The sequence below is a fragment of the Pogona vitticeps genome, chromosome 1 (assembly GCF_051106095.1).
Source record: "Pogona vitticeps strain Pit_001003342236 chromosome 1, PviZW2.1, whole genome shotgun sequence".
Taxonomy (NCBI): domain Eukaryota; kingdom Metazoa; phylum Chordata; class Lepidosauria; order Squamata; family Agamidae; genus Pogona; species Pogona vitticeps.
Genome location: NC_135783.1, coordinates 95,959,874 through 95,986,891, shown reverse-complemented (window position 1 = coordinate 95,986,891; position 27,018 = coordinate 95,959,874). Strand labels below are relative to the sequence as shown.

Here is a 27,018-nt window from a genome sequence, read left to right as displayed (position 1 = left end):
TATATGTTGCTAAACAAGCTGTTCTAAAGTCTTTTTGTGGCTGGATGACTCTTTCAATAACACAACTTAAAGACATTTGGTTGTAGTGGCTTTGTCTGGCTTCTCAGAGAATGGAGCATAATAATTTTAGGAGAGCTCTACTTTTAGCCTATAGGTCCCAGTGAAGCCAAATATTCCTGAAAAACTGATTGTAAGTTTAGCTATTTAAGGTGCAATATATGAGAGTTGCAATCAATTTTATTTCTCTTTCTAGGTACCCTCTGGAGGGAGAGAAAGAGTAATAGATGTTCTCCTGCCAGACCTCATAAGAGATGGTACCCTACTCTGTGGACAGAAGGCATCTCAAAAATAACCTGCTTCTTGCTTTTGAAAAGGTCACACCATTTTAGTTACCAGTTTGACTGCATGATTTTAATTGTGCTCTACTTGATAATTTATTGCCAGTCAGTAATGAAAATGGGATTATTTAAGGTGTAAACCTGTACTCTTGGGTCTAGTAGTCTCAATTACTTGACTAGGATTTACTTCTAAATGAATATGTATAAGAGTGTAATGTTGTGTATTAGGTTTGTACTACTGCTAATGAATCACTTTCTACTAGTGTTTCTGCTGTACCTTTATAGTGCTAAATCAGATAAAAAGATTTCTGTCAGCTGTGGAAGTCTGTGAGTGCTTTTACATTGACATACATTGGATTGAGCAACCTTTCTATCAAAAGCCACATACTAGTGGTAAGAGGGACTGAAGCCAGCAGTGGGCAAGGGCAAACACAGGTGAGTCTACCAATTTCCTTACTCTGCTTCCCCACTTTTGAGATACAGTGGTGCCTCGCATAGCGAGGTTAATCCGTTCCGGATTAACCTTCGCTATAGCGAAACATCGCTAAATGGAAATAAAAAAGCCATAGAAACGCATTGAACTTTGTTCAATGCGTTCCTATGGCTTTAAAACTCACCGTTAAGCGATCTTCCTCCATAGCGCCGCCATTTTCGCGCCCTCGGTAAGCGAGGGCAGGGTGCGAAAATGCAGCGCGGACCTTCCGCCGGCCATTTTGGAACCGCCGATCAGCTGTTCTCCCCCGCTTCGTTATGCGATATTCGCTAAGCGAATTGCTTAGTGAATATAGCAAAGCGAAAAAACGCCATAGGGGCCATCGCTGAGCGAATGCTCCAGAGCCCCTCATTAAGCGATTTAATCGCTCAGCGGGGTGCTTGTTAAGTGAGGCACCACTGTATTTTTCCCTTTCCTCCTCCCTGTCTCACAGACTGGGACCTGGTCTTAACACTTGCAGAGTATTTCTGCAATTAGCTGAAAGGCTTCAACCACTCCTAAGGTTGCAGGTTCCCTTCCAACAGTGGACATACACATTTTGTACTTTGCTTTAAAAAATAAGTCTGTCATCTGCATTTAAATAAAAACAAATCTACTGGACCTTCTACAGAATCTTTCCCCTTCACAAGCTATTTTGCTAACACAAAACTTTCATTGTTTTATGATGTGACCCAGATTTAAAGATTTGTTTCTGACAGATAAGACGGAAACATTTTTATAAGTTATTTATTATTTTGACATTGTGATTATACTTTGCATTTCCTCCAAGTAAGATAACACATGTATTATACAGTAATATCAATAATATTCCATTCCAGATGCAAGATGCTTGCACATGGGACTTTTAGGAGCAATAGAGATAAAGAGAGTGAAAGGTCACAATCCAATGCCTTAAAATTAGAATTCCATACAGGCAACTTTTTTTTTAAAAAAACTTATATTAAACTTCAATTTGCAGAAAGAAGTGATGGACATTATTATTTTAGCTAATTTGTAAGTAGCCAGATTAATGGTAATGCAAAATTCAACTCAAACCTTTGTAGAACAGCAAGATAAGCAATGAAACAAATGGATAACAGGAAATACTTTCACAGTCTTAGCCAGAGTTTGGAAAGTTGCTGATAAAGCTTGGTATAGAAAATGGAATTTTATACAACTACATGTAAGTGCCCTAAATGAAGTACAGTAATATGCTAACTAATAGAATCTGCAGATTTCCTAAAAATAGCAGTCATACCTGAATTTCCTAAATTCCTTGGAAAATAGCAATCGCTGGCAATAATGGGCAAATTTAGATCAAATGTTCCCTTCCCTACATTTCTTCAACAGATGTGAGAAAATTTAAGGCACTTGAAAGAGGATTCATAATTATCATCAGCACAGAAAATATGGTTTAGTGCATTTTGAACAGCAGTTCTTGGCTCAGTAACAAAATTGGCTCAAATTCTACTTTTGAATTTATGTAGCATGGTTAGTTTTGAAAACCTCTGCATAAATTTATAAGACTACATTTTAAAAGCTATTCAGTAAACTGCAACAAAGCAATACTAAACAGCTTTTCAGTACCAGTAAGCACAAGCTTTTCAAGGATTTAATAAAGAGTGCATTTTAAAACAACTGACACTGTTTAGAAGTACATTATTTTATACTTAACTTTAGAATATACTCAAATACTTGGGTTAAATTTATGAAGCTACAAGAGGTGGAGAATTTGATTAAATCACTATATTAAGGCTGTTACACCACCCACTTAAGCCATGTTATTTGCTGAGAACAGGGTGGTGCTCAATGTACTTTTTAACTCATCTGAGCTGATTGTCTTCTAGGAGTGCAAATGCCTTAAAGTCCTTTAAAGTTACAGTACTATTTCCTTATGTTACAAACTTCCTATGAAACCTTATTGAAGTGAATAATGCTCAAGCTTAGAAGGGCTAGACAAGCTAACTGATTAAAATGCACTTTTCACAAGTCATAACCCCAGACTTGCTTCCATCAGCTTAATGTGAACTGCTGCATTTCTTCCAAGAGATTCCCTGAAGTTCATCCAGAAGCAGCATTTAAACTTAAAAGCTGAATTCTTACATTCAAACCATACAATCTGTGAAACAAACACTGGCAATCCTATTTTGACAAAGTAGCTCCTGGTACACAATCTGATCACTTCTATTGTGACTACAATGTTTTACAAAGCAGATGAAAGGACATTAGGAACAGAATGTTACTCACAGATTTATGCGAATTAAATGGTTTTCAAATTGCCATAAGCTACTGAAATGCATGCCCTCCAATGTAAAGCTTATTACTGTACCCTCTAAGGCAGTGATTCCCAATCTTGGGTCTCCAGATGTTCTAAGATTAAAACTCCCAGAGGCCTTCACCACTATCTGTGCTGGTCAGGATTTCTGGAAGTTGTAGTCCAGGAATGTCTGGGGCAGCAAGGTTGGGAAACATTGTTCTAAGGCAAGTAATTTGAAGGCTACAAATACATGGCTTTAGAAACACTACATGAAGATTTGCTATCCTTTTATTTCTTCACTAGAATCAATTAAACGTGTACTGGAGAAAATCTGACACAAATAGAATGACATTTACTGCACCTCAAACAAATAACATGGCACAAACATTTGCAGCCTACTGATTAAGGCACTGATCTTTACTGCTTATGAATCAAGAATGATCATTATTCCTCCTATGGCTGCTTACACATAAATTAGAAAACAATTATCCATCTGACAACTAGTATATAAAAATACGGGCTTCCTTAATTCCTACAGAAAAAAGATAACATTCTACAAATCTGCCCCAATCTTTTAGCAGAACATAATAAAAAGCCATAATTCTCACAAACAGTGTTATGCCAAGTCACCGGCAATTCACATTTTAATAATTATATAGGGGACACTGCATACAAGACTAATTTATTCATTGCAGTCATAATATTACCTACTAATAATTCTGCTGCCACTGAATACAATAACTATTTAATGTCTACATCTGTAATGTACAGAAAACTGTTCCACAGCAGCAGCTACTAAAAAATTTAAGACAGCCAATAAGGATTCATGCAGAATATTGCAAGTGTTCTTGTAGCATAAGACATTGTTTCACACAACCTTCTTCCAAGCATGTTGCAGGAATATATTCCTTTTAAAAAGTCGGAAAAATAATATTTTGATTTACTGTTTTCTATAAGGAATAAAGATCTTTTGGTGCAGCTAACAACGAATATTGAACTATTTTAAGTCCATTAAAAGTAACATACCCTAGAGAGTATGATAGTTTTGATCTTTGGACTTGCAAAATTTATAGAGAAAGAAGATTACTGCTTGCAGACCAAGCACAAGGACAATACCACCAATGAAGCTGGCAGCATCAAAAGTTGATGTGCGAGGCGACGGTTTGGAAGTTGGCTTTGGAGACACTGTGCCTGTCAAATAAAAGGATTGTGATTAGTGCTAGGCATTTTAAATTACAGAGATTTCTTTTTACTTTCACTAATAACCCTTCAATTCTGCTCCTGGTGCTACAAAAGATGAAGCAGTTCCATTAGTCATAGAAAACCTATGAGAATTAACCCTTTGCCAGATGTAGAGGGCACAGCAGCTGGAATTAAAACTTATCTCCCAGATTCCTACAACATGTTATTTCTAGTCTGAATAGAGGAAAGCCCACCTCTTTCCCCATTTTAAAACTGGAAATTAAACTCAAATATTCTATATTTACTACACGACACAATTAAAAACTGCTTTTCTTTATTGTTACTTACATAGCAAGAAACATTGGAAAAATCTGTCTTAAAGAACAGACAATTTGGTTATAAAGCAAAAATTACCTGATGTACTGGTTGTATTAGAAGCTGCAGTACTCGTGATTACGGTAGTATTGGGCGACATAGTGCTTACTGGATGTGATGTTGTTGTGTTAGTTATGTTACCTGCTTCAAAGAGAACACCACTTAAATTGAAAACAGCTTTAACTTGCTTCATTTCATCATTAAACTTGAAAATGTAAAAATCAGGAAAAGGTCGTAGTTACAGAATACAGGTTGGACTTAAGCATACATGACAGTAAATACACTAAATGAAAAATACGTATCCATGAACAGGAAAATTAATTATATTTGAAGACTGCCCAATCTTATATCAGGGGACGAAATATAATTACAATAACCAAAATACAATATTCCAAGGACCAAATAAATATTAGAAAATAATAGCATTTGGCAGATAGATAAAATCACTATTTCATCTGGCCCTTCTATTAAACTGGTATTTAAAACAGATTTCTAACATTATTTTTGAACTGTTTTAAATAATATTTGTATGTATTTTATTGTAAATTGCTTTGGGGCTCCTAGTGGTCAGAAAATGGGTTAATTAATTCATATAAACACATGTGGCTGTTGAACATGATCATTTTAAAGTGTAGGATGTCAAAAGGCCCCTGCTCTCACAGCTCTTCGCACTGTGGTACAAGAGCCCTGTCAAACAGGTTTAAAAAAAGACCTTGGGAGAGGAAAATATTATCAAAGTGCCTGGATTTATTATTTTTTTTAAAAATGCCCCAAATCTACTAGCAAGTTCTGTAATTGTATGAGGAACAAACTGATATAAAGAGTCTGTGCACGGACTTTGGAAGTGATTTTCCACTACAATGTGTTCTCATTTTACATTTTTTGTCAGTAAGACTTACCCAATTTACTGAAATGGCTGTAATCATTTTAAGGAATAGGTCAAGTAATAGTAATATGTTGACTTGCAGGTTTATGATCAGGTAAATGGGTAAATGGGAGGATGGTGGCCAGAGACCATCACAGTGGGAGACACATTCCAAGACAAACCAGAGGGCCTGGGAGAACTTTGGGGAATACCAGTAGATGAAGAGTGGTGGAGGTGGGAATCTATGCCACTGTTGCTGATGTTGTTGCCACCGGGGTCAACACTAGGACTAAAGCTGCAGGATAAAATCCCTGGACTGATGAAGGGGAGACTAGACTCCTAAGATGGACAAAGGTTCCAGGAATCCTTTATATCTGTTGCCCCTGCTGGGCCTTCATTAATAAATGCTGACTATTTGAAGCAAAAAGATGGCTCCTGAGTAACTTTGCTGGAAGGAGAACAGGAGGGGGGAGCACACATGAACTCTCAAAGATCCTCATTTCCAAGTTTTCATAGTCAACCCGCATATCTTATTACAGACTAAATTTTTGTATTCCATTAAACATTTATTATACTGCATATATTACCTGCAGCTGTAGTGTTTGAAATGATAGGTGCAATGCTTGTAGTAGGAATATCTAAAAAGAAAAGGAGAATATGAAGCAAAAAGCAGTTTCTCCCTCCCTCTCAACACTGGTATCAGCAGCGTTCTGTACTAGATACTCTTGAGATGCTACACTGTGATGCAAAAGAATTCTTAAATGGGGAATAACAATAACAACTATACCTTATGGAAATCCAAGTTCAACAAGATACTAAGCCTAACATGTAATTTCCACATACACAGCCAATGATATGACTTAAGCCAAACAGGGCTGATAAAAAACAGATGTATTGTGGATCAATGCCTTGAGCCATACTAAGTGTTTCAGTACTTAAGAGGCGAGTTATGTTAACCTTGATACTGTTTACATGTATCAGGAAAATTCCTAAGTGAAGATGGCCCTTGCAGAGCATGGAGCGGGCCTGCCTCTTCTATTCATGGTTTTAAAATCTGTTTTACTGAGATATCCCTTATCTGGGAGTTGTTATTGTCATTTCCCATGAATTCTAGAACTCACTGTCATTGACTTTTAAATGTTCCTCCCTTTTGGCTTGGTGCTCTGAAAAGAAATGTCAGTATCTGCTGCTACATTTTGTTTTCATAAACTGTCTGGACCCTAACATGATGATAAAAGCTCAGAAGCATTTTTGAATAATAATGATAGTGGCAGCTACAGCCATGGTATCCAGAGCTTCCTTGAACATTGCTGCATGTCCTGCTTGGCAGATGAATGGGGACACTGCTACCCATATCAGTAATGATGAGTTTCTGAATGAAGCAACTACAGCAGCCACAGTCTTCAGATCAGAAGGGAAAGGAAAAATGGTAGCTTGCCCAGAAGTCCCTCACAGCTGGTGCTTGTTCTGGTTGTTCCCTTAGCTTCTCTTTTAAGACACAAAACATTATAGATAGAAGGTTCAGTAGTAACCACTGGATATATTGCTTATAGATACCTGTAAAATACTAGAAGGTACAGCAACTGAAAATCTGTTGTTTCCTTAAGAGTATAAACAGACAGGAAGCCTCTCCAGTAGCAGTCTGCCTATTTTAATAAGGCCATGGGTGCAAGTACAATTAATTTGCTCTACTTTTCATTCATTAAACAAAGTTAAAATTAAGTATAAGTATCCCCTCCTTTCTCCACTTGCCTCACATTTTCTGTGCTACTTCTTTTATTTCGGATTGTAAATATGAGACCGGGGATTCTCATATTATCTAAATTGTTAGCTGCTTTTGGACTGAAGTGGCATTAAAATTAAATCTCACCTGAACATGTTAGATTTTCAGTGCAACCACCTTTTGTTGTGTTTGTGCAGTAGGAGTTGTTATCTGCTGGAAAAAGGAAGATGATATAAATAATTTTAGTTCAGTTTAAAAGAATAAATATCTAAAGCATCCATTCTCAATTGGGGCCTTGGCACATTTTAAAGGAACCATAGATGGGAAACAACACCCACCCACTTATAATGTTCGTTATGCAACTCCTACAACCCTAATTGAAATTATATGCATAATTATACTGGCTCTACACAAAAATGTATATAAGAAAAAGTCTACATACACATCTGTGAAAAAAAAAACCAACCTCAAAAACCTAACCAATTCTATATTGGATTTGAAACCTAGATTGCTGAGGCACCAGCTTGTGAGATGCTGTTCCCATGAGAAAATCACATGCATTATCTTTTGGAACACTAATTAAGATTACTCCAACTAGATCCTAATTGCTAATTAGTCTCAGTTGTCCTTATATGGGAGGCATGCAATTTCTCCACGTGTTCCAAAAGGTTCTATGTGAACTGGCTGATGGGTATCACGTATGCTATTAGGGGTTAAAGCAAGCACACAGAGAACCTTATAGGACATTGCACCTTCTGATGTTTAGCTTGTCATTCTGTCTGCTATCAATTCAGAAATTCTGGCTGTTGCTATTTTGGGTCCCACAGTGTTTAAGTAATAGCTTCAGCTATTAAGCCTACTGTGGACATCTATTCTAATTTAGTGTTGGGAGAATGAGAACAGATAAAAGAAAATATTTCTTTACACAGAATGCTGTTAAGTCTGTGGAACTCCTTGCCACAGGATGTGGTGATGGTATCTGGCCTAGATGCCTTTAAAAGGGGATTGGACAGATTCTTGGAGCAAAAGTTCATTGCGGGTTACAAGCCATGATGGGGATGTATAATCTCCAGTCTAAAAAGGTACCGCAAAATGCCAAATGCAAAGGAGGGGTATCAGGAGACAGATATCTAGTTGTCTTGTGTGCTCCCAGAGGCATCTGGTGGGGCCACTGTGAGATACAGGAACTGGACTAGATGGGCCCTTGGCCTGATCCAGCAGGGCTCTTCTTATGTTCTTACCTAAACTGTTTTTTGTAATCTGGCTTTGTTTTGCTGTATGATTGTGTCTCGACTTACAAACGTCCCTACTTCTGACCATTTCGAGTTACGACCCGCTCCAGCCACAAAATTTTGCTTCGACTTGCAGCCAGAGTTTGCACTTACGAACAGAAAAAGGCAGGGGAAAAAGGTGGGAAATTCAAATTGCTAACTGTAGGTGGCAATGAGGCTGCTTCTTTGTAGCTCTTTCACCCCAGCAGTTAGAGAGTGTATGATTGGAGGAGGCTGCCTGGTAAGGTAAGATGATGTTGTCTGCTTTTTAAAAACTGTTCTGGGTGTTTTTGCAGCATGGTTTGAGGCTGGGGGGGGTTTGTTTCTGTGCTGTGATGGGTCTTGGGGGGTTTGTTTTTTGGAGTTTTTCCCCCACTTCCGATGGGTCTTGCATACAGTACTTCCCTTGCTTTTTGCTTTGTTTTCTGTGCATTTCCGATGTGCTCCACTTGTTTTCTGTGCATTTCCAGTGTGCTCCCTTTGTTTCCTGTGCATTTCCGATGTGCTCCGCTTGTTTTCTGTGCACTTCCGATGTGCTCTGCTTGTTTTCTGTGCACTTCCGATGTACTCCCTTCGTTTTCTTTGCATTTCCGATGTGCTCCACTTTTTCGTGCATTTCCGATGTGCTCCCTTGGTTTTCTGTGGATTTCCGATGTGCTCCGTTTGCTTTTTCCTTTGCTTTCTTTGAATTTCTGATGGGTCTTGCATGCTTGATTGCTTTTCTTCCCTCCCCCCCTTCAGCCGGAAGGGATTAATCGCATTTCCAGTCTTGCAGCGATTTTTTTTCTTCTGCCGGAACAGATTAACTGCATTTCAATGGGAAATGGTGCTTCAACTTACAACCATTTCAAGTTACGACCATCTTCCACAACCAATTAAATTTGTAAGTCAAGGCACCACTGTAAATATATTTTTTCCTTTAATTTGATTTTTCTATTCTTTACATAAACAAATGTAACATCATCTCTACAACTTGTACATACATTCAGTGTGCAAATGACACTCCTCATCCTATTATGCTATTTAGTTTGGCAATTGTGGTTTTATCCTGCAGGCCTGCTTTTAACTTTGAGGGTTAAGTTCCTTAGTCTTGCTGACTCCATTTGCATTACCTGGCTATCTTAGGTAGTGAGCATAACTGGAGGGCCCAAGAAAAAGAAGGTTGGGAGTTGCCTTGACACCAAGCTTAGTCTCACCTTCACTCCAGTGCTTTCTGTCTTTCTTTCCCTGTCCCCATAAATTCTGTTCCACAAAATGGTCTTTTTTCTCCCCCCAAGTCAGTACTCAGCCCAGTATTCATGAGCTAAATATGTACTTTTTTGGACTACAACTCTCAGAATTCCCCAGCTGGCACAATGAATTGAGCTAACTACGTCCAGCTGTCTTTATTGACCTATCCATTTAAGATGAAAAATCAGTAGTAGCAGTGAAAATTTTTTCTAGCTTTTACTATTTTAGCTGGAGGACAGAAACTTCCAAAACTAACCCCTGCACCAATATGATGCTATCAAGATATTTAACTTGAACTCTGCAGCACCCATACAAGGTTCTCTGTTGCCAGCTCTTACTGCCTCACAGATTTTTCAGAACAAAGAAACAAATTGTCTGTTATACAAAAGATAAGGTTTTTGGATTGCTGCATATTTCTTCAGATCCATCTGAAGTAGACTGTAATTCACCAAAACTTATACTAAAAAAGATCTATCAATCTTCAACATGTCACAAGACTCCTTGTTGTATCAAGTCAGATTCTGGAAAAATGTTTTATGAATTATAATGAGACTGATTTTTATTTGTATAATTTAGTTTATTCCCTATGCAGTAACATATTTAAGATTAATAATATTTTGTTGGCCTAAGAGATCAAAGAGTTAAGAGCATAAAGGATTCCTTCATCTCCAAGGAAAAAGAGCTCTACAGATTTGGCCTAAAGACATGGGTTTCTTATTCAATCTTAAACTCTTTGGCCCCTCAGTCCCAAGCCCACCAATTCTTCCTTTACACCCACTTTTTTTCCCTGCAAACAGCATACAGATACCCTATTCTTGTATCCTAGGTAAGGCCAGGCTCAAATTTTCCTTTGTCCTTTCTTCAACTCTACCACTCCCTCATATGTGTTTTATCTCAGGTTGCAGTTCTTTAGTCCACTGTTTCTTCAATCCCTCTTTTCCTTTAACATGTCTATTTCATGGGCATAAGTCTACTAGAAGTCATCTCCCTGCCCTCCCTCAACACAGAAAAAGTACTGAATTGCAACCTGGGGGGCAAACTGCAGCTTACAGACAAAACATATGCATATTTTCTCCAAAACATCTGTAGCAGTATGTGGCAACAGCCTGCTTAACATGCATTCTGATTATGGAAAGGAACAGTACAGGCTCTCCACCTTAACAAGCATCAACAACTACTACTTCAGTTGAGGCAAATGTAGTTAAATGTAATTCCATTTACCTGTGCACTGAAGCCATGTGCAGTTCAGATGAGACTGAGCAATACAGGAACTACAGTTGGTATAGCTTCCACAGTCATCTAAAGTGAAAAAAGTTGAAAAAAGAGCAGCCATACAATAAATCAGAACTTCAAAATGTGACACCATAATTTATAGACAACAGGGTATGGAACTGTTGAGATCAGGAAGTATTTTACATGCCAATCAACACTAAAAAAATTAGAAAACAATAAATGTCTAATAACCTCCCGGTGCAGTGGTTAAACTGTTGTAGTGCAGCCAAAATTGTGCTCACGCCCTGGGGTTTAATCCCAGCTAACCGGTTCAAGGTTGACTCAGCCTTCTATCCTTCCAAGGTCAGTAAAATAGCTACCCAGCTTGCTTGGGGGGGGGGAACACAATGTGTAGCCTGCATAATTAACTTGTAAACCGCCCAAAGAGTACTTTAAGCACTATGGGGCAGTATATATGCACCACACTTTGTTCTTTAGTTTTCCTTTTCAAAATTGTAAATTTTGTCCAAGGGAAATCACCCAGCAACATGAAATATATACTCAAACTTCTTCCTTCAGCTCCTAATTCTGTTAGCTACTCCTAAGTTTGTGGCCCATGTGATTCATAGCCACTTTCCTTAGGGCCAAACTTAATGTGATCAAGCAGCTATATATCTAGTTCATTTGTCTGCTGAGTTCACTGATGAATAGTGTGTCCCATTTTAATCCAGATATTACCAACAGAAAAAGGAGACAAAAGCAGTTCCATACATTTTGCAGAAAAATTGAATTGGGAATACAGTGGTGCCTCGCTTAGCGATTTTAATTGGTGCCAAAAAACATTGCTATGGGAAAACATCGCTAAGCGAAACGCGTTTTCCCATAGAGATGCATTGAAAACCGGATAATCCGTTCCAATGGGAACGGATTGCTGTCCTTAAGCGAAAATCGCCATAGGAAACATCGCTAAGCAAAACGCGGTTCCCCAACTGAAACGCATTGAAACCTATTCAATGCATTTCAATGGGGGGAAAATTACAACAAATTCAAAGAGTCAGAACAAAGTCAAATTAGTTTAACAAAGGGTTTATTAAGTGCACTTATGATTCAAGCATTCTAAACCCTTTTAAAACATTTTTACACATTTAAAAAACAGCCAACACAGGGCTGTCAAAACCATCATTAAGCGAAACAGGGGGACCCAAACTGTCATCGCTAAGCGAAGCAAGGTCCCAAACATCGCTATGCGAAAATCACCCATAGGAAACATAGCTAAACGGAGCGCAAGATTGCTCCGGAAAAGCCATCACTAAGCAAATTCGTTGTTAAACGAAGCAATCGCTAAGTGAGGCACCACTGTATTTTCTGAGAATGTTCCCAGTTCCCTTAATAGAATAATTTAGATGTAATTTAGCTGTTCGATTTATATTTAAGAAAAGAACACATAACTGGAAAATCTGACAAAGAATAAAAACACAGTTATGTTTGATGTGGTTTAAATAAATTCAAAACTTTACGTAGAAATTACTGTTGTGGGAATATTCTGCTCTGTTACCAAACTGGCCAGGTTTGTGAAATACCCCTGCAGAGTGTCATTTTGCCTAGACATAGATGTGAATGCCACAAACTATTTTAACTGGAAAACCTACCAGGTCAAAGACAGGTATAGGTTAAAACAGTGGAAGAAAAGAAATAGTCTCAAGGGTCTACAGGAGAGATAAGTCTAAGAAGAAATGGCAGCTATTTAGCTCTAAATTACTCCCATCAAAATGACATAGGAGACATACATAAACTCTAGCCAAAGAGGCATCTCACAGAATAGCCCTCCTGTAGAGAGGGCCAGGGAAATTTAATTAATTTTTTTTGTTTTTATGCTAAAAGGATTATCTGGAGGACAGAGAAAGCAAACATCCTAGATAGGTTTTCCCATCTTCCTCTTCCTGTTTAGTAAATGGCCCATTTTAGGGCCTTTGTCTCTTGATTAGCCAGGTGGGAAGACAAGACCCCTAAGACAGTCAAAAGTTCCAGGAATCCTTTCCTCTCCCATTAGAGGGGGAAGAAACTACCAGCTGAAGCTATTATCTGTTGCAATATATTCTCGAAGGCTTTCACAGCAGGGATCTAATGGTTGTTCTGGCTTTTTCTGCCATGTTCTGAAGGTTGTTCTTCCTAACATTTCGTCAGTCTCTGTTGGGCCTTCATCAAGAAATGTTGACTATTTGAATGAAATAAGAGGGACATGGTGGCGCTGCGGGCTAAACCGCAGAAGCCTGTGCTGCAGGGTCAGAAGACCAAGCAGTTGTAAGATCGAATCCACGCGACGGAGTGAGCTCCCATCGCTTGTCCCAGCTCCCGCCAACCTAGCGGTTCGAAAGCATGCAAATGCAAGTAGATAAATAGGGACCACCTCGGTGGGAAGGTAACAGCGTTCCGTGTCTAAGTCGCACTGGCCATGTGACCACAGATGATTGTCTTCGGACAAAACGCTGGCTCTATGGCTTGGAAACGGGGATGAGCACCGCCCCCTAAAGTCGAACACGACTGGACAAAAATTGTCAAGGGGAACCTTTACCTTTACCTTTATTTGAATGAAAAGGTGGCTCCCAAGTAACTTTGTTGGAAGAAGGAGGGAGGCACAAAAGAACCCTCACAAATTCTCGCTTCAGTTTTTCATAGTCAACCTGCATATCTTTTTACAGACTAAATTTTGTATTCCATCAAACCGTTATTACACTGAAACTAGTACGTCTGTTACCTGCAGCTGTAGCATTTGAGGTGGTAGGTGCAGTGGTTGTGGTAGGAGTATCTAAAAAGAAAGAGAATATGAAGCAGAAATCAGTTCTCCCTCCTTCTTAACACTGGTATTAGCAGCATTCTGTACTAAGAATATTCCTGCTATGCCAAAGAATTCTTAGACAATAATAGCAACTATACCTTGTGGAAGTCCCAAGTTCAACAGGGTACTGTTACATACAGCACTGATGGTACCTGTCTGTCATGGGTTTGGAGGGAAAGTTCCATCCTATGGGGAGTGGAAGGCGGGACATCAGGGGGAGGAGCTGTACTGTATATATGTTTGGAGCTGGTGTGAAGAGTGGGAGTGGGAGTCTGTGTGTCAGACTGGGTACAACTGTGTGTCAGTCAGTACCTACCTGATAGGTTCAGGTTTCTTTATAGGTAGCCAGAACTGATAGGTTCAGGGTCTGTGCTTTACTTTAAAGTGTTCTGTGTGAACCAAACTGTTGTATGTATGATTGTGACTAAGCCACGTTACAGTATCTTATTTACTTGATCTTTTTATTTACCCTGTTTGTTATTTAAATAAACCTTGTTCTTTTGTTTGTTAAAAATCCATTCCTGGTCTGTGTGACTTCTTATAGGGAATGGTTGGTGGCAGCTTAATTAAAGTGTGGCATACTCCGGTAGGTCTGGGGTTGTCACATTGATTGGTGTCCAGCGTGTGGGATACGACTGGTCCAGTTGTCCAGTGGTCCAGCAAAGCCTTGGCAAGTGTGCCCAGAGCAAGGGGGGTCTAGTCAGGGAAAATCTGAGAGCGCGTAGGTAATCTTCTAGGCTTACCTCACGGGGAGGTACGCTAGTGGAAGAACGTGCCAACTCAGATTGGGGACTAGATTAGGGAGCTCTGAGGCAACCCGTTTTGGCGGGAAAAGGCTGAGGCAAAGCTGTGTGAAGTAACAGTGATCTAGCCTGTCTGCTGAGAGGCCTAGTAGAGGGGGTGAATTTTGACTGGCAACAGTTGCAAGTTAGTGCTGAAGGAACAGCAGCAATCTATAGAAGGCTGTTCCTGAGGCAAAAGGAAAAAAGTCGTCGCTTTATTTTGAGGCTTGACTTTTGAAGGCAGCCTGTTCTGGGGGGATTATGCCCTTGACTCGAAGTCAAATGGCAGAAATGGGGAAAGTGAGAGATCCACAGGTAGACCAGGGTTCTGAGGAGGAATTTGGCTCAGTGCAGGATGAGAACACGGGAGAACTGACCCCAGAACTCAGAAAAATGCTCCGAGCCCAACTGCGTGAACTGAGGGTGAGGGAACTGGCGTTTGAAAGGGAAGTGAAACAGAGACTGTTGGAAGTAGACAAAATGGTGTTTGAGCTGAAGAAGATGGAAATAATGAGTAGAAATAGGAATAACAATAATGGTGAAGGGAAGCCCTCAGACATGAAACCACCTAGACCTCAGATTTTGGAGGGAAAACCAAAACCAGATGAGAAAGACTCCAAGTACAGCAGAAAATGTTATTTCTGTCAGGGAAAGGGCCATCTAATCTCAGAGTGTGAGAAATGGAAGCAGATAAAGGGAAATTTGCCTCATGATTTGAGTGGAACCAAGCCAAAAGCTGTGTTCTGTGTCCAGACAGAGCAAAGCTCCTTGCCACTGAGGGAGCCTGTTGCCATGGCTACTCAATCTGGAACAGTTACATCTGCTGATCAGGCTGGGGAAAATGGTCCTCTTGTGGAGGTCAAGCGCTGCTTACTAGTGAGGACAGATTCGCAGTTGTTTGAGACCGCAGGGGTGGACGTAGGAATACTTGACCATCAGTATAGGGGGCTAAGGGATACTTGTTCCCAGGTGACCCTGTGCCATCCAGACATTATTCCTAGGGAGTATATAATCCCAAATGAGAGCCTAAAGGTGGCAGGGATTGAGGGGCAGGTGATCTCACTGCCAGTAGCTGAGGTGCCTGTGAGCTTTCAAGGCTGGAGGGGAGTGTGGCGGCTAGCGATTTCATCGACTCTGCCAGCAGCCGTGCTCGTGGGAAATGACCTGGCTGAACATGTGGGACGGGTGCTAGTGATTACACGCTCACAAGCCGCCACGGGGACAGTTCAGGGGGGTACTGTCGAGCCCGAGACGGAAGCAGATGAGGGTAGTCCCGAAGCTGTGGTGGAAACCTTAACCACAGACAGCAAATTTGGCCAAGAGCAAAAGGCAGACGCCACTCTCCAAAAGTGTTTTGAACAGGTGACAGACACCCAGCTAACACCTGAAACCACAACGAGATTTCGTGAGGAAAAGGGAATTTTATATAGAGAGACCCTGATGAATATCTCAAAAGGGGGAGATGGGATCAGAAGTCAGCTAGTGGTACCTGAAAAGTATCGCCCCATGATCTTACAAAGGGGGCACTCTGACATGTTTGCTGCGCACTTAGGGGTGAACAAAACACAGCAGAGAATCACACAGAATTTTTACTGGCCTGAAATAGGGAAGCAGATCAAGGAGTTCTGTAAACAATGTGATGTGTGTCAGAGGCAGGGGAATAACCGTGACAGGACCAAAGCGAAGTTGTGCCCTTTGCCTGTGATTGACACCCCGTTCAAATGTATAGGAGTGGATACTGTGGGACCTTTGCCCAAGGCCACAAAGAGGGGGAACCGGTTCATTCTCACCATTGTGGACCATGCCACGAGGTACCCCGAAGCCATTCCCTTGACTAACATTGAAACTAACACAGTGGCAGATGCCTTGGTGGGGTATATGTCCAGGATGGGATTTGCCTCAGAAATAATCACAGATTTGGGCGCATCGTTTACATCAAAGCTCATGAAACGGTTATGGCAAATCTGTGGAATTAAACACAAGGAAACCACTGCCTATCACCCCGAAAGTAATGGGTTAACGGAGAAGTTCAATGGGACTCTGATGCGCATGATTAGGGCTTACTTGGCAGAGAATCCAAACAATTGGGACCAGAAGCTGCAATCCCTTTTGTTTGCTTATCGATCAGTGCCACAAGCCAGTACCGGGTTCAGTCCGTTTGAACTTTTGTTTGGGAGAAGGGTGAAAGGTCCACTAGATTTAATCAAACAAAATTGGGAACAGATCACCCAGGATGACCCACAAGATGTTGTGACGTATATAGACGCCTTAATGATAGACCTGAAGAGAAACCTAGAGCTAGCAGCAGAAAACCTGCAAGCTCAGAAGGTCAGACAGAAAACCTGGTATGACCAGAAAGCCAGGGAGAGGCACTCTAACCCAGGGGAGGAAGTGCTTTGGCCTAGGCCCTGCAAAGAGAACAAACTGCAGCTGGGTAGCCCAGAAATAAAATACTTGGGTCACATAGTAGGGGGAGGAGTGATCAAACCCCTAGAGGCCAAGATAGAAGCCGTTCGTGATTGGCCCAGACCCAACACCAAAAAAAAAGTCAAATCATTTCTTGGGTTGGTGGGCTACTACAGAAAGTTCATCCCGAGGTTTAGCGAGATGGCGACTCCGCTGACCGATCTGACGCGGAAGAAGACTGATGACCGCATCCCGTGGACCAGCGACTGTGAGGAGGCGTTCCGGAGGTTGAAGGAGGCGCTCATCAATTATCCAGTGCTGCGTGCTCCTCACTTCGACCGGGAGTTCATCATCTACACCGATGCGTCTAACAGCGGGGTAGGAGCAGTTCTTTGCCAGGAGGATGAAAATGGTGACCAGCATCCAGTGTCCTACCTGAGTAGGAAACTCCAGAAAGGTGAGAGACATTTGGCAACCGTGGAAAAGGAGTGCCTGGCCATAGTATACGCGATTCAGAAGGCCAAACCTTACATCTGGGGAAGACATTTTGTTCTGTGCACTGACCACTCACCACTGCAGTGGTTAAAGACAATGAAAACCCACAATAGTAAACTTATGAGGTGGGTTTTAAACCTGCAAGATTATGACTTTGAAGTGAAGGTGGTCAGAGGGTCAATGAACTGTGTTGCTGACGCCTTGTCAAGAAGACCCGAAGAGTGAAGAAACATGGACTATGTATATTTTGGTGACTAAAAGTTAATTGTACCTGTTTATTGATCAGTCTTGGTTTGTATTAATAAAGGTAACTTAATGTATTGTAAATATGAATGTTTAAATGCCTAATTGATATGTTTAACCTAGAGTGTAAGTATGGGATTGTGTTATTGTATAACTGTTTTTGTGTGTTTTGATCCTGGTTGTTTTTTGGAGAAAAGCACTTTAGCTTTTCCCCTGCAAAACAACTTATAAAGAGGGGAGGTGTTACATACAGCACTGATGGTACCTGTCTGTCATGGGTTTGGAGGGAAAGTTCCATCCTATGGGGAGTGGAAGGCGGGACATCAGGGGGAGGAGCTGTACTGTATATATGTTTGGAGCTGGTGTGAAGAGTGGGAGTGGGAGTCTGTGTGTCAGACTGGGTACAACTGTGTGTCAGTCAGTACCTACCTGATAGGTTCAGGTTTCTTTATAGGTAGCCAGAACTGATAGGTTCAGGGTCTGTGCTTTACTTTAAAGTGTTCTGTGTGAACCAAACTGTTGTATGTATGATTGTGACTAAGCCACGTTACAGTATCTTATTTACTTGATCTTTTTATTTACCCTGTTTGTTATTTAAATAAACCTTGTTCTTTTGTTTGTTAAAAATCCATTCCTGGTCTGTGTGACTTCTTATAGGGAATGGTTGGTGGCAGCTTAATTAAAGTGTGGCATACTCCGGTAGGTCTGGGGTTGTCACAGGTACCAAGCCCATACACAGCCAGTGATACAACACAAGCGAAAGGGGAGTGATAAAAGCACAGATGTATTGCTGATCAATACCTTAAGCCAAGCCATACTGAGTGTTTCAGTACTTAAGAGGCAAGCTACGGTGTTAACCTTGATATTGGTTACATATAGCAGGAAGATTTTTAAGTGAAAATGGTTCTTGTACAATATGAAGGGGTGTTGGATCTTTTGTTTATGGCTCTAAACCATTGAGAACAATTGCAAACACTTAAGTATTTGAAGGGTTAATGAGCAGCTAAGGAGTGCTAAATGTGAGCAGGCAGAGCAGCTGGATGGAATGCCACACCATTAGATATCCAAATGATGCTTACACATGAAAGGTTTTTTTTCAGGGATCTTGCCTGAAGATCCAAATCAATAACAAATTACCAGAACTCAAAGTGTAGGATGGGGTGGGCACTTTTGATGGGAGCTGAGGAGGATTTTCAAACTGAGGGAATGACTAAAATGGGCTATATAGGCCAAATTCCTTCTTCATAAGCCTTCATGTAAGTTTTGTGTAACTTATCACAGCTAAGTAACTGACCAGGTACTATACTACATCTTGATACAATAGTGCCCCGCTTTACAATTGCCCCACATTATGACAAAACCGTGTTACAACGACATTTTTGTGATCGCTTTTGTGATCGTAAAATGATGGTCTGAATAGGGGTTTTTCGCTTTGCGATGATTGGTTCCCTGCTTCAGGAACCGATTCTTTGCAAAACGACGATTTTCCTACAGCTGATCGGCAGTTTCAAAATGGCCACCAGGTAAATAAAACGGCTCCCCGCTGTTTTCTGGGATGGATTCCCCGCTGCACAGGCACTGAAAATGGCCGCCCTATGGAGGATCTTCGCTGGACGGTGAGTTTCCAGCCATTGGAATGCATTGAAGGGTTTCAATGTGTTTCAATGGGCTTTTTATTTTCGCATTACGACGTTTTTGTTCTACAGCGATTTTGCTGGAATGAATTAACGTCGTAATGCGAGGCACCACTGTAGTTGCAGTCAGGCATGTGATCTGGCATACAACTGAGAACTCATTGATTAGTCCAAGTTAGCTGTGGCAAGTTATACAAACACAAAGAGAAACAATAACAGACACTATTATATTACAGTATTTCAGTACATTAACAGCATCTAAAACCATATGAAAACCACTATAATATGTAAAAATACTACAATAAGTAAAAAAAATAAAAATATATCAAAATATATATGTAATGAAAGCATTTAACTTAATTTTATGTTATTAGGTACCGGCCAAAATCCTGTCCACACAGCTATGCTGTGTATGGCTATCAACATCATTAGCCATGGCGATTTGTTTAGAAATAAAAAATTTCTACTCCCAACCCTGTCAAAAGCTCCCATGGAATCCCCAACCACCAATACAGGCATGTATAATAAGATACAAGATACACAACAGGCTATTACATTTTAAACTGTAAAGTATTACTCATTTTATGAAAACCAAATTTGTTGCATCAAGCTACTTTGTTAAACAATAATTAATTGACTAAAAGTCATTCAAAATGCTAACTTTATTCAACTATTTTTTCACATTTACTTTAATAAGGCAACAACTGCACTACACAACAAACAACTCAGAGGTTCTCTCATAAATAACTAATTTCCCACACCGCTAAGCATCTTAAACAATTAACATCCAAGATCTTGTATAACAAAAAGGAGTAACACTGGGAAAACAGTTACAAGTGAAAGCTGAAATTGCCAAGGCCTACAGCTTTATTACGGTTCCTCTTTTGATTCAGTGTACTTCTGTTGATTTTGAAAACTTAACTTCTGGGTAGCACTGGGAGATTGCAAAATGAGGACTGGGAAAGACATACCTGCAGATTACACTTTGCCCACTCCTAGTCTAGATCTAGAAAAACTCCACCACTAAGAGAGTGGCTGAAAGAAGTTTAGTATTTTATTATTTTGAACAAAATCCCAACTTTAAATTACATCCAGATGGATATATTAAACATAATTCATAGATTTCAAGGGCTCTGAATTACTATAAAAACATTTTTCTATGGGTTAATGCAAAGATGCAAGGGCTGGCTATGCTATAAATACTTTTTTTCTCCTGGGTTTATGAAGGAATGCTTGAAAAAAAATATGGATTTGAGCTTCCAATCTCTCTTTATGCTTCTCCCTTTGTTAAATAAAGTCTTTTAAAAACAGGGACATGGGTAAAGTATGGTCTTTCAATGCCCATCAGCTCCAACCAAAATAACAAAGAGTAGTGAGAGCTAAAAGTTGGTTGTTCCAATTCAAAAACTGGAAGTGCATTTTTAGCTTATAAATTCCTCTTCATAAAATGGCAAAGATGTTTAAATGTTAAAAATTAAGTCACTGAGTTCATATTACATTTGCAACAAATAGATCTTTAAGAAGGTGGTCCTTTGGAAATCCTCCTTGACACCCTGGCTGTTGGCCTATGGGGTCCCCTCAGGCTTTAGTTCTGTCCCCCATGACATTCAACATATACACTAGCTGACTAGCAGAATCTATCTGGAATTTTGGGGTTCAGTATTACCAGTATGATGACAGCTCTTTTTTCTCTTTCCCACCTAAATCTGAGAAACCTGCTTCAGTTCTACACCAGTGTCTCATGTTAATAATGGACTGGATAATGTCAAACAAATCAGAACTTAACCCAGATAAAACAGAGATGCTCCTGATCAACCAAAACACAGATGAACAAATATGGATTCAGACAGTACTGGGTTACACTCCCCTTGCAAAAGCAGACTCATAGCAAGGGTGTGCTCCTGGCTTTAACCCTGTGAAGCAATTACTTGGACTTTCAGAAATTACTTGGACTAATAAAAAAATGGGGAAATGGACTGGAGACACCCTCAAACAGATGGAACATAGGAAGATTTTATTAGGATTTTCTGCTAAGTAAGTAATTGGAACTTTAACCCAGCAGATATTTTACACCTATTCATCCTATTGTCTGTTAGTTCAGAGTGCCTTTGAAATCAATGTTTCCTGGGCATCATGAGTCTTCAAGAGGTACCTTCTAAAAGACAAGACTATTTCACAAAGTGTTACAGCAGGAAATAAAGGCCCAGAATGCAACCCTGTTCCACTTGTAGGAAATACAGGTATCTGGAGGCCTGAAATTCCAGGAAATCTACCAAGGTAGCTTTTTTGATAATTCTGGGAATTTGAGTCAGAAAAATCCATAAGGCATATCCCTAAATTACACCAGTTGTCAGTTTGTTTCCAGGCGCAATTCAAAGTGTTACCAATTATCTGCAAAGACCTATATAGCTTGGATCCAAGATGTCTGGTTGACCCTATCTCCCATATGAGCTGGCCTTTATTGTAAAGATCTTCTGGAAAGGCCTTGATTCCACCACATTCACAGATGGTGGTGGGGGCACAAAAGAGGGAATTTTCACAGCCTGCTACCACATTGTGGAATACACTCCCCTCAGGCAGCCAGGCTGGCCCTCTCCTGTTAAACCTGACCACAGGTGAATAACTTCCTTTTTAAGCAATATTTTACCAATTAAGAAGGATATTAGTGTTCTGAAGCATTTGCCATCATATGATGTTGAACATAAACCATGTTTAGTTGTTAAGGGAACATTTATTAAAACTACTTTTGTTGGATTAAAAAACTTTTCTAAACCATAGACCTTAAATGGGGCAATAAAAGCAAAGTAACAATGTGGTGTCCTAGTGATCCCTACATAAACAAAGTAAAATTCTAAGTCTGGAATAACAAAACTTCAACTTCTACTTTGCTTCCTCGTGATTATGTAATACAATGTTATCAAAACTGAATGGGCAGTACTTGCAGTAAGAACTTTCACACCTATGTTACTTCACTGCCAAACTTTTAGCTCCATGTCTTATTTACAGTACTAACCTTCCGCTTTCCCCTATCAGCCTTTTTGATACCACTCACCTTGTTTTTCCCCAGATCTTTCCCTAAAGATCCAACATTAGCAATATGGCAAATTCAAAGATTTTCAGATTGATACATTCTACAGATGTATTGTACAGAATATTTTTCTCTACAGTAATATTATGGTTTTTTGGATTTCTGTTTCTCCCTTCGCCAATACTCCCCAATGCCCACTGTGAAGAACAGTCCTCCAAGACAGCTCATCCGTTCTTAATATTCTACTACTGTACTCTTGTTTGTGGTGGGTATTTTTCAGTATCAATGCTTTGCAACAGATGCTTCTGCAAACTAGTTCCTATGTGAACAAGTGGAGAGATGAAAAATAGAATTCTGGAAGGCTGCAAGATGTTAATTTATTTCCAGCTGAAACAATCTAGACTAATTACGGGTTCTACAGTGACAGATTCAATGTTTACTCTGGACTGCAGAAATCAGAGTTTAAGAAAGAAAAACACTTCTCAAGATGTACCACCATCCTTATTAGCCTTCATCATTGTGCTATTGTGGAGGGGGGAGCAACAACAAAGACAAAAAAAGGGGGAGAAACATGGCCCAAACTAATTTTAAATTCAGAAACTCAACTACTGTTTCGAAAGACACTTTACAACCTACATTAATCCCATTACTGGGATGACTTTCTTACAACACTCCCTAAAGTGCCATGTATATTGAGGGCATATGTTATAATTACATTAATGACAATGGAAGAAAACCCAAGGCAAAACTGAAATCTCTGTATTTGCTCCAAACCAACAGGCCAGATTATTCTCCCCCTTCTCTCAAAATAGCTTCGATTCTGGAAAGAACCAGAGCTACTGAACAATATATCCCCGTACTTTATTCCTTGGATTAATTCACATCTGGCAGAGAGATCCTACGTCATTACAACTGAGTGGGGAAAGAGATGAAGCAACAATCTCTACTACACGAAGAGAGAACTGCTTCTGGAAATTCTCCCTCATCGCCACAAAGACGACTATTTCTCCCTACGAGAAAGTGTTCCGAGTCTTCCCGACATCCCTAACTCTCCTCTTTCACTTCCGCCTACGAGAGAATTCCTTTGGCAGCTGTTGGGTCTTCTTGGACTAAGTAGGTGAAAGTCCCGAATCCTTCCTCCTCCTTCCCAGCCAGAAGCAAATCGACTCAACCTGGGCGAGGTTTGCAACTTCCGAAGAAAAAGAAACGCACCCGCAGAACCCATTTGTTTGGAGCGGCCGCTGGGCAACGTGCAATATTTAACCATTTCTTTCGGGCTTTCCTCTCTTTAGCGGGTCCCCTGGTCTGTTCTCTGTCCCTCTACGCATAAAGGAGGACGCGAATCACAAGTAGGCCCACAACCCGACCCTTTTAAAGGAGTGGGGCGGGGGGGGGAAGGAAGGGCTTCCCGCGCTCCAGCAGCGAGTCCTTCGCCCCTCACCGGGGCAGCTCTCAAGTCTTCTCTCCCCCCCGCTCGCAGGGCCTCCTCCTTCCCCCGAGGGGGGGTCTTCTGGACCCCCTCAGCCCCGGCACTTGTTCTCTAAGCACTTCGGCGGCCCCCCCGCCCCCCAGTTTCAAGCCACAACACGACATCCTGAGCCCCGGCACCTTCCCTCCCCTTGTTCCTCCCTGGCTCCTGCAGTAGAAGCCGCCCCCTCTGGGCTGAAGGAGGCCCTGAACCACCCGTCCACGCTGTCCGGCACGGCTCCTCTTTCTCCTCACCTTCTGTGGCGGCTTCTCCCAAAGGCGAGGTGAAGCAGGAGGCGACGAGGAGAAGCAGCGCCCAGCCTACGGGGCTCCACCGGAGGCCGTTGCTGCTGTTGCGGCTGCAGGGACTCATCATGCCAGCGGCTACCGAAGGCAGCAAGAACGCGTCGCCTGGCGAGGACGACCGAGGAACAGAAAAAAAGGAGCGCCTGAACTTGCCCCCAAACCGCTTCACTTCCCGGCCGGGCGAAGTCTGCAGTCACGTGAGGCGGCCGTTGGGCGGTGCGCGCGTGAGGAGTGACGCGTGGACCGAAGAGAAGGTGCCTGGTTCTCCCGCCCCCTCCCTTCTGTCTCCGGTTCCACGCGATTAATCCTTTCCTGCGTGCGGCGAGGGAACACTCGGCCCCCCCCCCCCCCAAAATCAACCACCCTAGGGAAGCGTCCTTGTCACGTGGCCTAAACCTCGAACGAAAAAGAAGGATCTGGGAGGTGGGCGTGGCGTTTTCCTCTTCGACCCTCGGCGAGTCGATCCGTGCAAGGATTACGTCATGTGCCTCGCGGGTGGGGCAAACCTGCGCAGGTGATGTTAATGTTAGGCGTTAGTGGTGGAATTGCAGAACAGCTGGTACACTCCCAGAGGAGTTTTTAAAGCACATTTTGGTGGGATCTTAAACTGCTAGTGCCGGGTCTTAACGCTTTCACTAAGCACCAAAAAAAAAAAAAAAAAAAATTTAGACGGGAAAACATAGCTAGAAGACCCAACCAGAGGATTGATGCTTTCCTAATCTTGTAGGTACTACGTACTATCGTTCAACATTGGCAAGGCGGGTCAGTTTGTTTTGAAAATGTGTGTCATCGGGTTCGGTTTTAGGCAACTCCTCTTTTTGCGGGGGAAAATAAAATTGGAGATGTTTTTATCACATTCAAATCTTGAGTTTTATTTGTTGCATAATTTTCTGTAACGTTAACGATTGGGTCAAAACAAGTCAACTCTGGCAGCAAGCCGTAACTTGGGGACGCAAAGTCCCTTCCAAAGTCCAACGAGTTCATTGGGGTGCTCGGCCAAATTGCACCCAGTCCGTGAGCTTCCGTAGAGGGGCGCTCCGAACTGCACGGATGGTGCCGAGCCCAGTCGCCTTCCTTGCTGGGGTGTTGTATCTCCCCCCCCCCCAAGAGATCACCTGCATCCTTTGCCTCTGACCTCTCAAGAATACAATAACTGTCCACTCATGGGGTTTCATGGGCAACTTCTCCCTCAGCCTTAGGCGCAGGATCAGCTAGCAGCCCGCCCACTTTCAGGTTGGGAAAATCCTTCAACAACTCCTGAGCTTTCTTATACTGTAGTGTATTTCAGTTCCTTACACTTCTCAGCTTGCCACGGTCTCATCCTGCTTTCCTACTCTGCCCGGAACCAACGTTCCCCTTGCTCATTTATACTTTCCCTTCCACACCAAGGTTGTCCTCTCCTTTCTCCTCCCTGCGTTCTTCCACCAAACAGATCTCTACCTTCCCCTTTTCCTCTTTTGACTCAGTTTCATATTTTCCCGCCTTTACAACCGCTTCTTCCGTGAACTCGCTCTTTCCCACTCCCAATGCCATTTCTCCCACAATCTCGCAGGCCATATCTTTTCCCGCCTCCTTTATCACAGCTTCAGTCACAAGGGACAGCACACTCTCAGTTATTCCTCTTTCACAATGTGCTATGGTTAGTAATATCATGCCAGAGTGGGACATGAGATTAATTAAAGAGGAAGACACGAGGGGTTCACGCTTTTCCTCCATGTTTCCCGCATGTGTGAAATGGAACATACAGTACTGTTAAAGGAGTGGCTGTGTTACCTTACAGAATTACAATCAAGGCAAATAAGAATTGTCCATATTTGTACTGCTGGCTGAGTTCTGACATGAATAAATCCAGTTCTTCAAAAACCTCTGGTTTATGAATGAGAAATACTGTGCTTCTGTATCCAGGATTCAAAGCACCAGGAAATGGCCCCATATTTCTGCACAATATTGTTGCTGCCTGCGCACGGGAAAAGGATGCCGAGCTTTACATAACAAAGGGAAGCAGACAAGATGGTCTGTAGGATCATCTTTTGTGCTCACTGTCATTCACAGAGTGACACCATGCAAGGAAAATCCCAGAAGCTGACTCCTATTTTCAACCAATTAACGATTTCTCACCCAAACAAAAAGCAATTGTTAGAGCAGTATTGCCAAAAGTGTAAGTGGTAGCGAGTACAAAAGGGGTGTCCTTTTGTTGATTTTAACTCTTTAAAGAAAACCTGTGTTTTGATTCTGTCTCCTTGAGCTTTCTTTGCCCTACAGCCTTCCCCATACAAAGCTGCAAGAATGTTCTACTTTGGAACTGTGTAATAAGGTCATCATTTTTCCATTTGAAAGGGCCTTTTTTGAGGATCAGTACTTCAGCCTATGCAGTCTGGATTCTTTCCAGATTAAAACAAGAAAGTGGGGCCAACCATTCTCTTCAAGATAAGCAAGTTTAGTATTTTCAATTTATTTGCTCTTAAATCTGAGGATGTTTAGGGCTCTTTGTTTCTACACAGGAGGGCAGTTTTAATTTTTAAAGAATCATGGCTCAGAATCCTGACAGAACACCTCCTCCCAATTAGATCTTCATAGGCTGGGTGGTTGAGAGTATTGACCCCAAGAGAGGCCCAGAAAAAGAGAACCAGAAACCGGGAGATCTTGTTCGTCGTTCCTCAGGTTTGGAATAACCTTCCCCCCACCCCCGGCCCCTTCACTGGAAATTTTTAAGCAACTATTAAAAATATGGGTTTTTGACAGCCTTCCCAGACCTTACAACATCTTAATACATTGATTGGTCCAAACATTTATATTATCAGTCCTGCTTTATATTATTTTATATTATTTTAATTATTATTATTCAAAATGTTGGTTGTTTATCCTTATTTTGATTTTATACTATTACGTTTATTGT

General features: G+C 41.3%; 2 protein-coding genes and 1 long non-coding RNA gene across 11 annotated transcripts in view; 2 read left to right on the top strand and 1 right to left on the bottom strand.

Annotated features, from left to right (window-relative positions):
• The window catches only part of CCDC162 (uncharacterized), a 79,899-nt gene extending 78,145 nt beyond the window's left edge, over positions 1-1,754 (top strand). For all 6 annotated transcript variants that reach the window (XR_012086520.2, XM_020801356.3, XM_072998023.2 and 3 more), the window contains one exon: positions 254-1,754. Coding sequence is in view for 5 of the 6 variants with exons in the window: in XM_020801356.3 (XP_020657015.3) it covers positions 254-352 (99 nt within the window). In the remaining variant the exon portion in view is untranslated. The remainder of the gene's footprint in view (positions 1-253) is intronic.
• CD164 (CD164 molecule) lies at positions 1,542-24,816 on the bottom strand. 4 transcript variants are annotated; one of them, XM_072998064.2, is made up of 7 exons: positions 24,072-24,816; positions 13,681-13,731; positions 10,935-11,012; positions 7,360-7,422; positions 6,077-6,127; positions 4,664-4,765; positions 1,542-4,258 (listed from the first exon to the last, which is right to left on the bottom strand). In XM_072998064.2, the coding sequence occupies exons 1-7, from the start codon at positions 24,190-24,192 to the stop codon at positions 4,095-4,097; spliced, it is 630 nt and encodes a 209-aa protein (XP_072854165.1). In that variant the 5' UTR covers positions 24,193-24,816; the 3' UTR covers positions 1,542-4,094. The 4 variants fall into 4 exon arrangements, with proteins under 4 accessions (XP_072854165.1, XP_020656998.2, XP_020656997.2 ...); XM_020801339.3 differs by having other exon boundaries at positions 4,664-4,768; positions 24,072-24,810; XM_020801338.3 differs by having other exon boundaries at positions 7,360-7,425; positions 24,072-24,807.
• LOC144586660 (uncharacterized) lies at positions 13,708-19,642 on the top strand. The gene is made up of 2 exons (XR_013541602.1): positions 13,708-13,885; positions 18,408-19,642. It is a non-coding gene; the product is annotated as an uncharacterized LOC144586660 (long non-coding RNA).
• Positions 24,817-27,018: the final 2,202 nt, after the last annotated feature.